Source organism: Cynara cardunculus, assembly GCF_001531365.2.
Source record: "Cynara cardunculus var. scolymus isolate 2C chromosome LG 13, CcrdV1, whole genome shotgun sequence".
Taxonomy (NCBI): domain Eukaryota; kingdom Viridiplantae; phylum Streptophyta; class Magnoliopsida; order Asterales; family Asteraceae; genus Cynara; species Cynara cardunculus.
In genome coordinates, this window is record NC_037540.1 from 12,342,309 (window position 1) to 12,353,754 (window position 11,446).

General features: G+C 29.9%; 1 protein-coding gene across 2 annotated transcripts; it reads right to left on the reverse strand.

Annotated features, from left to right (window-relative positions):
- Positions 1-3,882: 3,882 nt before the first annotated feature.
- On the reverse strand, positions 3,883-6,061 carry LOC112525831 (uncharacterized protein At2g39920-like). 2 transcript variants are annotated; one of them, XM_025136113.1, is made up of 5 exons: positions 5,990-6,061; positions 5,606-5,759; positions 4,703-5,153; positions 4,410-4,601; positions 3,883-4,220 (listed from the first exon to the last, which is right to left on the reverse strand). In XM_025136113.1, the coding sequence occupies exons 2-5, from the start codon at positions 5,661-5,663 to the stop codon at positions 4,013-4,015; spliced, it is 909 nt and encodes a 302-aa protein (XP_024991881.1). In that variant the 5' UTR covers positions 5,664-5,759; positions 5,990-6,061; the 3' UTR covers positions 3,883-4,012. The 2 variants fall into 2 exon arrangements, with proteins under 2 accessions (XP_024991881.1, XP_024991882.1); XM_025136114.1 differs by having other exon boundaries at positions 5,606-5,707; positions 5,990-6,038.
- Positions 6,062-11,446: the final 5,385 nt, after the last annotated feature.

Sequence of the window (11,446 nt, forward strand, 5' to 3'; positions counted from 1 at the left end):
ATAATTTTTTTGAGGATAATAATTAAGTATTCTATTAGAACTCAATGATTATCTTAATTATATTTTAAATTTTTTATATTTAAAATGATATATATATATATATATCATGTATTTGATTATGTTTATATGCAGTTAGTTACACGAATTTAAACATGAAGCTTTAATAAGATGTACTCACGCATATTCTACTTGTAATCTTGAATTTTAAGTAATATGCATCAATAAACAGTACTTCATGCATAAAAAATTATTTTTAAGAGTTTTTGTCAAATGCTTTATAATATAGTATAAATGTGATTTATTATGACATATATAGTAAACTACAAATATGGTCCCTATGGTTTCTTGATAGTAAGACTTTTTTCGTCCCTGCATTGTGATTTGCAAAAACGACCATATTAATCCTTCTGCCTAATGGCCATTAAAGAAACACGTTAAGTGAGGAGTAGTTTGATCTTTTTTTTTCACTTTTTTATCATATTTTCTTTAGAAAATAAATGCATATGTAAATTATAGGGACCAAAATGTAATTTAGTCTAATATATAATTTTATATAGATAATGACAAACCACATGAAACCTCACTACCTCCCCCTACATATAACTACACCGCCCCATGTCGCTTCTCGGCAACTCCTTTCTCTTCTCGGCGAACACACATCCCCATGGAGGAACCACTTCTTCGTCGACACATCTCCACAAGCAGTTAAGCATCTCCACTCCTGCAATAGGAACACTGCATCTAGCCATCCTAGTTGATCTCCATGTTAGTCGCTTATAATGGATTTTGCATATTAGTTCACCCTACAACTTAGATTTATGCAAAAACTAATGGGATTTAGTTGCAACCAGAGCACACTCAATATTGAACTCTTATCTCGCCTAGACTATCTCCGAAGGGACCAAATCCGGTTGTTCTGCAAACCACAATGGCCATTTTGTAAATTTAAAACTTTAGGGACGAAAAAGTTTACTTTCGATATACAACAGGGACCAGATGTGTAGTTTACTCTAACATGTATACCAAGTTCGGGTCGACCCATTATGACACGAGATAATTTAAATTTAGAGTAAACTACAAATTTAGTCCCTGTGGTTTGTCTAGGATGGCAATTGCACCAAAAAACCGACTTCCTATTTTATTCATCTTTTTTGTCTCTTATTGGTTCTCTTCTACTTTTCATTCCTACAGTTTGAAATTACAGAATAACCGCCGTGATCTGTAAAAATGTCATGATTTGATCCCTCACTCTAACAAGTATTAAAAATTCCGTTAAATTTAGAGCATTTCCGCCCTTTCTTACAAAAATTGTTTTTATGATTTTATCGTTGTGGTTTTTGATTGAGTAAAAGACAAAAAAAATCGATAAAAAAGACAAAATTTCCTCTCATTTAACATAATCTTTTAAAGGCCGTTTGAAAAAGATCAAATTTGGACATTTTTACAAACCATGATGATCATTTTGTAATTTCAAAATTACAGATAATAAAAATTGTTATTTTTTACAAACGATAAGGACCAAACTTATAGTTTACTCTTAAATTTAATTATATAAAAAATGGGGTTTTTAACAAGTAAACTTGAGAAAATTATCTTAAATAAATAAAACCATTTTAAATGTATCAAATCATATGTAAATATTTATAATCTTTTAAATATTTGTATTTTAAAAAACTAGAAGGATATTTGCGCAATGCAGCGAGATACATCTTGATTTTAATATTTCATTTTAGTCTTTATCTCAGTCGATGTTATAATATGGTCTTATGTGATTTTGAGAAAGCGATGATGTTTTTATTTTTGAATAAAATATAAATTTGAAGATATCATAAAAAATTGACAAAAATATATCGATATTAGTATCAAATTAACTATTTAAAATTCTTTATTTTTTGTGTAATTTTTTAATTCAATTTTTTATAATTTAATTTAAATACAATAACGAAGTAATTTATAATTGATTTAATAATATAATTTTCTTATAAAGATACTAATTATTTATTTTGTTAGAACTCAATAAATATTCTAATTGTATTTCAGATTTTTTATATTTTAAAATGAGATGTTTATCTTCTATTTGATTATGTTTATCCGCAGTTAGTTATACGAATTCAAACATCGAACTTTAATAAGTTATATTTTTGCATAATTTACTTGTAATATGGAATTTTAAGTAAACATTGGTTTTATGTGATTTTGAGAAAGTGATAATATTTTTATTTTTGAATAAAATATAAATTTAAAATATCATAAAATTTTGAAAAAAATATCGATATCAATATTAAATTCTTTTTTTATTGTTCTTGTGTTTTGGTGTATTTTCCTTAATTAATTTTTTTAATTATAATTTAATTTAGGTTTAATAACAAAGAAATTTAATTTAGTTTAATAATATAATTTTTTTATAAAGATAATAACTAAATATTCTGTTAGTTATCAATGATTATCCTAATTATATTTTAGATTTTTTATATTCAAAATGAGATGTTTATCCAACATTTGATTATGTTTATTTGCAGTTAGTTAGATGAATTCAAGTATGGAGTTTTAATAAGTTGTACTTATGCACAATTTACTTGTAATCTTAAATTTTAAGTAATATGCATCAATAAATAGTACTTCGTGCATAAACAATCATTTTTAAGAGTTTTTATCAAATGTTTTATAGTATAGTATAAATAATTTAGGTTTAGTAACAAATAAATTTAATTTAGGTTTAATAATATAATTTTTGATAAAGATAATAACTAAGTATTCTATTAGTTATCAATGATTATCCTAATTATATTTTAGATTTTTTATATTTAAAATGAAATTTTTATCCAATATTTGATTATGTTTATCTGCAATTAGTTAGACGAATTCAAGTACGGAGCTTTAATAAGTTGAACTTATGCACAATTACTTGTAATCTTAAAATTTATATAATATGCATCAATAAACAGAACTTCGTGCATAAAAAATCGGTTTTAAGAGTTTTTATCAAATGTTTTATAATATAGTTTAGATTAGATATTCATATTAACCATTTAAGAATTTAAAAAGAAGTGGAAAAAAAGTTTTGATGGATCATCCTGATACGTTTTTACATGAATAAAAAGTGTGAAAAAGAACTATTTGAACTTGAGTCGATCTCAAATACAAAATAAAGTTTGTTCAACTTAATAATTTGAACTTCATAACGTTAAATATTTGACTCGGGTTGTTCAAAAGTTTCATTAAATTTTTCAAGTCGAATCAAGTCATACGATCATTACACCTTTTTCAAGTCATATTATTTGAATTGATTATTTGACTTCTCACGTGATCAGAGGTACACCTATTATTTTAGTGGCGGTACGGTTTGACTATAACAACGAAGCTATATATAGATGTCCTTCGAAAAATCATCATTAATCTATTGGTTAATTCTTACTTTTCATATGTGAGGTCTTATGTACGAGTTTTTTATCGTAATTTTTTCCAAAACGATTAAAAGCATTAAATTAACAGCTAGAAACTAAGAAAATAATTGAAACGAGATTCGAACCCACGCTTGGGATGGGCGAAAAGTCGTCCAAAACAACTCTGTCAAGATAAACTTGTGTTATTATTATAGTTTCAAAATATATACCGTGACACCAACATTACAATATGGTTGTACTGTTCACGAGTCTAACTTTTTTGGCTAACGACACATGAACATAACGATGTGCCACGGTATCTAATGAATTGGGTCCGCCACTGCAAATGATCCAAGGACAGGAAGGGGATAGGGAATTTATGGAGAGTAGAATTTTTATTCTTTACCAAGCATTGCCAATTTTGAGACCCCTACCTTCAAATTTCACATAAGACATATTCTTAAATTAGCATTTTTTTCAGCTTAAACCAATGTATATATACAAGTTCTTCAAATCTTTCCTAAAATGGTATGTTTCAAGTTCATAAACTTAACAATGGTGCTGAAAATAGAAATCGACCAATAACCAGAGACACACGTAGTGTCCTTTCGTGCACGAAAAGCAGAACGCTACCTTTCTGCTTCTTGTGTATCGATCATTGATAATGGTTGTGTAGAAGGATTCGGGAGTTTGAAGACCCGTGTTCCAATAAACGGGCCAACTAAAGCATCCATACGGCTACTGATCACCGCCCTGATATGGTAACCCTTTGCTTGCATGATCGCCTTTTGTTTGAAGAAATATTTGCGGGTATCTATTTTCATCTCCTCATCCGATCTGAATCACATCACAACGATCTTTCAGTTAAAAAGACGTTTAAAAAAAAAAATTTGTTTGGGATTGTTTACTATGTGATTCTTGTGGCAAAGGACTGTAATTGAACTATGAAGTATTTACGATAACAAAAACCAAACAAACCCAATATATCAAATTCAAAAGAAGGGTTTGGGGATCAGATGATGATACCTCATAATCAATTTCGACCAACCTTCAAATCGAGCTGCTATAAGCTTGTCAACGATCATGGGTTGTTGTTTCTCGGGCTCCCTTGACAATAAAACCAATGGCCATCCACCAGACCGAAGCTTCGTGTATATTTCCAGCAAGAACACATGTTTCGCCTCTTTATCACCATCATCGTAACCATCATGATGGAATCTACACCATCGGAAAAATACAAGTTATTACAACAAAATCAACTTTATAGGACGCCAAAAATGTCATAAGAAAATTACCAAAAGAGATCTAAAGAAAATTACCGATAAAACATTGGGTTAGTATAGAAAGAATCTGACGGGAGTAAGTCATCTAAATCCATCAACACCACATCCCGACCACCAACGACCGGTGTCACATTCTTGAAGTAATCCTCAACAATCGACACCATATAACTCAAATCGCTCGTATAACGACCATCTTTTATGTAGTGGACAGCCAAATCCGTGCAAAACTCAGGCAAAGAATATAATTCGAAGCTATTAAGCTCTGCGTGTAGAGTGGCCGTTCTACAATAATCATAAGATTGATCTATAGATTTCGACATTTCAAGAGCCCCGGAATTCCGAGTTTGGCAAGATTGTAACATTACGATCAATGCAATTAGCAAAGCCAGCAATAAAACCCCAGCTACTAGAAGCCCAACAATAAAGATCGTTGCAGCAGCTGAAGACACATACATCACAGATTCCATTCGAAATTCGCTTCCATTATCTACATCAAGAACAAGATTCATAGTTTTATGTTAGAGGCCTACATCAGCTAGATTTGCACACTTTTCTCCAATATATTTTAACATGGTATCAGAGCCCAGGACTGCCTGTCTACCCTACTTTGTAAGGGGCATGCTATAATCCCACATTGGTGGACTAGGACACTTTCTTTTTGATATATTTTTGAATCTTTCTTCTCGGAACCACTTTTAGAGGGTAATCTAATAGTAACCACATATTTTAACATGGTATCAGAGCCGGTCTATGATCAGAAGAGACGTGTTAGAATTCCACGTTGATAGACTTGGACACTTTCTCTACAAAATATGTTGGGACCTCGTACTGAATTCAAAGTAATCTAATGGCTCCACATAAATGAATTAGGGCAAGATCTGAAATCTTCTGCCACAAAGTAATCAACAATATTCATAATTCAAGAATTAATAAGCATACCCGATTCTTCTCCACTTGCAGAATGCTCCGTTTCCGTCCCATGGCGGTAGGCGGACATCGAAAGATCAAATCTTTGATCAAATACTGGATCCAATTTGCTCTCTTTGATGTAAAAAAAGGTGGTTAAATAAGCTATAATGATTAATGCAAGTACCTGAAGATTGTAAGTAAACCTAGTTGTAGTCAAACAAGATTTGTTATTGTTTGAATGGAGAAATTTCCAAAAAACTTGTTCAAATTACAGTCATTTGTAATTGTTGTTTATAATCTTTCAAGCCCACATGAAGATTTTAATTACCCAGATAATAATTGAGATGAACTTGAGGATTCATCTCTCAGTGATGCAAAGTATAAGCTAAATTACAGGCAAAGAAAGGTGGGTACCTAGAAGATCATTAAAATCAAACGATGAAATCTGTGTTTTGTTGGGAGTTGATGGAGTTTACCGAAACAGAGGATGATGACGAAAGAAGAGTGGGTATTTTGGTCAAAGACGAAAGTTGAAGGATCGTCCAATCCCAGGAATATATATATATATTGGGTAAAGTAAAACTATAAGTTTAAAGTTTTGATTATTTAAGATTAAAATAATGAGATAAACCAGTTGTTATCACATTTGGGATTAGTGGATTACGTCATCTTTATTTATCGTTTTGTAGATGTCACAGGTAAGGTGATATCCCTTTATCTATATCTTATCTATATCTTTTTAAGGGGCTATTTACTAAATTTTCTATTAAGTCCTGTATGGATAAATTTGTTTGTCTGAATAAATTTGTCTGTCTAAATAAATTTATGTTGTTTACTTTTCTATCTGAATCAACAGTTTGAATAACAGAAATGACCAATTTACCCCTTGAGGATGAACTACGCATTGTTTAATAATTGTTGAATAAACCCAAATGGAACCAACTATTTAATCAAGTGTTTTAAACACAAAATTGACAAGACTGATGATGAGTATTTTGAATCATCTTGTTGAAGCCAGATTCAGAAACTATAAGACCTTCACGCACAAAATGCAGCAAGTTTAGCAACCAGTTGAAACTGAACTTTGGTACAATCTGCTTCCCTAACTTTAACTAATCGCATTTCTATATTTTACCAACGCTGCAAAAACAGAAGTKGGAGCAACAAACAAAAACAGCCCCTGAAAGAAATTTAAAAAGCAGAAGTTGGAGCTGGAGCAACAAACCTGCAGGCTACCTCACACTCACCTACGGTCATGCTATGCTCTGATCGAACAAGAAATCGAGTAGAAATTATAACAAGAAATCAATGTAGGMATCGAACAAGCAAAATCGAGTAGAACAATAACAAAATCTACAGTGAGTTGAAGAAATTGAAGCCAACTCGACGTATGAATCGAATCGAGAAAAATCGACAGTGGGTGGAAGAAAAATCGTACCTTTCAAGATATCGAGAGTCGAGAAATCGTTGCCTATGGTTGAAGGAGCGTCTTCGGAGAAATCAAGAGTTTAGTTCGGATTTGGAGTGGAGAGATCTTGTTGTCAGGTTCGTTTTTTTCAGATTTGGGTGGTAAAACTATCAGGGGTAGAGGTGGTTTTTTCGATTAGGGTTCTGTGTCGATCGATGGAGGAGAAGAACCTGTGCGATCGATGGAGGAGAAGAGATGTGCGATCGATGGAGGAGAAGGGTAGGGCAATCTTTTGGCCGGCTTAATCTGGACAAGTTCCTTCTTTCATCTGGGCGAATAAGCCCATTTCTGAGTAATTAAGCCCAAAGTAAACAGCCTAGAAAGTCTGTGCGAATAAGCTCATTTATCCACTAAGCTCATTAAGCCACAAGTAAACAGGCCCTAAATGTTTGGTAAATGGTCCCTAATATTCTATTATTTATAAGAACGCTGCCCATTTGATAAAATTCATCAGTATACACATATATGTGGTATTGGTTTTCTAGTCAATCAACAACAACAACAACAAATGCTTGTAAAAACACATGTATACACAAATTCCTTCAATGAATGTTTGTGTTTCTCTATCTTTGAAGTAAAATTTGCTTTCATACCTTATATCAAAGGGTTAAGGGTATCCCTTGATCACACTTTATGTGAGCATCACCAATAAATACAAAGATCCCATACCTCCAAGCCTCATAGAATAAGCTGTTGTGTGGGCCCAACTCTTCATTGTTAGTTCTTTGTTGTTCACTTATCCATTTCCATTTCCTTTGGTACGAAAAACCAAGTTCCCTTCTGGCCATAAAGATTCAAATGCGGTGATTTCGAGCTATTTGCAAAGCAGGTGATACACCAAATTCATTTCTATAACTTGCCAAAGGTTCATGTACCTTTTATAATTTTGGAAAATAGATCAGCTATCAAATTAATCTTGGACCAGTAGACTTATTTTAGGATGGGATTGCTTAAATGGCTTATGAGGGAGATTGGGCAACAAAAAGAGGATAATAGTGGGTTGTACAAATTTTGTAAATGATGGCCTAGCTAGAGTGTTTACTAAATACCAAACTTGTAATGATAACCATGATTCAACTGTTCAAGACTCGTCTTTGACACCATGTCAAGGTTGTGGCACACAACAATTTGATGCACGTTCTTTATTAGACGTTATTTGATTATTATTATTTTTACTTTTTAAACTATTTTTATCTTATTAGACCATTTGTAATCACAATCTAAGCAACCAGATTGTAAATGGGACAAAAAGGGTTTTAAAATAAGAAAAAATAGAAATAGGTAATCAATCTCTAGCAATCCATCTCAACAATCCGGGATTGAGCACCTTTTTACTAAAGGAAATTGACATGTGGCATCTTTTTATTGGTTGTTTTTTTAAAATAAAACTTATCTAATTAAAAAGTGACTTTAACAAAAAAAATTAAAAAATACAAAGTATACCAAAATTCATAGTTTTCAATTTCTTATAGATAGATCACACTTGATATATTTACATACTTACTTTTGTAACTTATCTTATTTAATTTCAATTGTATGATAAGTTTTTATCATTATAATTACGTTTTAAAATATGCAATAATCCGTTTAACTTATTTTTTATATTTAAAATTAAAATAATAATAATTATATATAATAAAAGATAAAATATATAATTTAAACAAAACTATATTTTAGATTGGATTGGATCATGGTTAAATAAAGAAAAAAAAGTGAGATTGTGTTGGAGTTGGAGATTGTATAGGTGGATGAGAGAGAAAATAATATTTCAATTAGGACACTCCAATGGATGACACTCTATCAGAGTGTCATGGACTGCCACATCAGCATTCCACTCACCATACAATTCTATCATTTTATACCCACATTCCATAACACTCCAATGAGTTTAATGGATTTCCACATCATATATATATATATATATATATATTATCTATAAATATAATTTTACCAACAAATTTAAAAATCAACTAAAAACAAGGAATAATACATTAAAATGAAAATGAAACGAAATTAAAATACATTTAATAAAATTAATGTAATATCTTATTAATGTAATGTATTTTGAAATTAATGTAATGTTTTATTAATTATGTTGTTTTTATAAATTAAGAAAAATAAAAATAAAAATTAATTTATTGATTAATAAATATCATATTATAGTGTATATATATATATATATATATATATATAATATCATAATTAAATCTTTACAAATTTAATTATAAAAGAAAAAATAAATTAGTGGGTCCCATTGACCTCCCCATGATGCGTACAATGGTCATTAACCTCCCTTCACAATGCATGATGCATGTAATGGCTCCCATTAACCTCCATTGGAGATGCTCTTAGGATTAGGTTGGAAGGGATTGTGAGTAAACATAATCTTTAATGTTTAATTATTAGGTTTTATATTATAATAATATTTGAAAACATATATATATATATATATATATATATCTATAATATATTATAATGATTTGACAAAAACTCTTAAAAACCATTTTTATGCATGAAGTATTGTTCGTTGATGCATATTACTTAAAATTCAAGATTACAAGTAAATTGTGTATATGTACAACTTATTAAGGCTCTATATTTAAATTTGTGTAACTAACTGTGGATGAATATAATCAAATATGGATAAACATCTCATTTTAAAATATAAAAAATCTAAAATATAATTAGGATAATTGTTGAGTTCTAACAGAATATTTAATTATTATCTTTATAAAAAAATATATTATTAAACCTAAATTAAGTTACTTCGTTACGATAAATTAAATTATAATAAAAAAAATGAATTAAAAAAATACACAAATAAAAAAAAATTAAATAGTTAATATGGTACTAATGTTAATATAATTTTTGCGAATTAATATGATACTTTCAAATTTATATTTTTTTCAAAAATAAAAAATTATCTGTTTCTTATAAACCACATAAAATCATATTATATCGACATGGATAAAAAATAAAATGAAACATTGAAATGGAAATGTGTCTCGATGCATTGCACGAGTACCCTTCTTATATATATATATATATATATATATAATATACGTAACTATATATGATATGTTACACAAATTTGTCGTCATAAATGATGCCTTGAAAAAATGTCATGGCCTCGCGTCAGAGGTGGACCTAGGAACTCTTTAAATGGTGACACAATTTGACTATAAAAAACAAATATGCGAACTTTTTTCACAAAATTATCATTGGTTTGTTGGTTAGTTGCTTGTTTTTCGTATTACAGTCTTGTGTTTGAGCCTCTTATCACAAATTCTTTCAAAAATATAATAAATCTAAAATTAAAAACTAAAAACTAATAAAATTAGAGAAACATGATTCGAACCGACGCCTACGCCGGGTGAAAAGCTATGCAAACCAACTCTATCAAGGAACCTTGTATCATTATTGTAATTTCAAAACATATACGGTTGTACACAACAAAATGATACGATGACACCTTTCACGACCCTGTAATTTTTTACACGACAATGGAGGAACGAAGCCGTGGCATTAAGGAGTGTGGGTTTTCCTCATTTTGTATAGTGATAACGCTTTCTCTTTCTCAGCGCACCCCCCCCCCCCCCTTAGTAAGGGGAACTTTGGTTGCGCGACTTTCTCTTATACTTATCGGGGTCTATTTTCCTTCATTAGTAGTTTTTCTATAATGACTTCATATTAAATTCTGTAATTTTCTTTATTTGAAATAAGAGTTTTCGTTTTTATTCGAAAATTTGTTCTTTGTATTATTTATAGTTTAAATGTAGAGTAAACTATAAATTTGGTCGTTGTGGTTTGTTAAAAGTAATACTTTTTATCTCTATAGTTTTGAAATTACAAGATGGTGATGATAATAGTCATGGTGTTTAGAAAAACATCCCAATTTGACGCCTCCCACTAACAGCCGCTAATTAACTCCGTTAAAAAATAGATTTACGTTTTTTATGATTTTTTTCATGTCTTTTACACAATCAAAAACCACATGATCAAAATCATATTTTTAAATGAGATGTTTATCCTCTATTTGATTATGTTTATCCGCAGTTAGTTACATAAATTCAAATATGAAGCTTTAATAAGTTGTGCACAAATTAGTTGTAATCTTGAATTTCAAGTAATATGCATTAATAAACAGTACTTCATGCATAAAAAATTGTTTTTAAGAGTTTTTGTCAAATGTCTTATAATACAGAATAATATTATAATGTAAACTCTTAAAAACAACTTATTAAAGACTAGAAGCGTACTCGCGCAATGCATCGAGATACATCGTGATTTTAATATTTTATTTTATTCTTTATCTCAGTCGATGTTATAATATTGCTTTATGTGATTTTGAGAAAACGATGATATTTTTATTTTTGAATAAAATATATGTTTGAAGATATCAT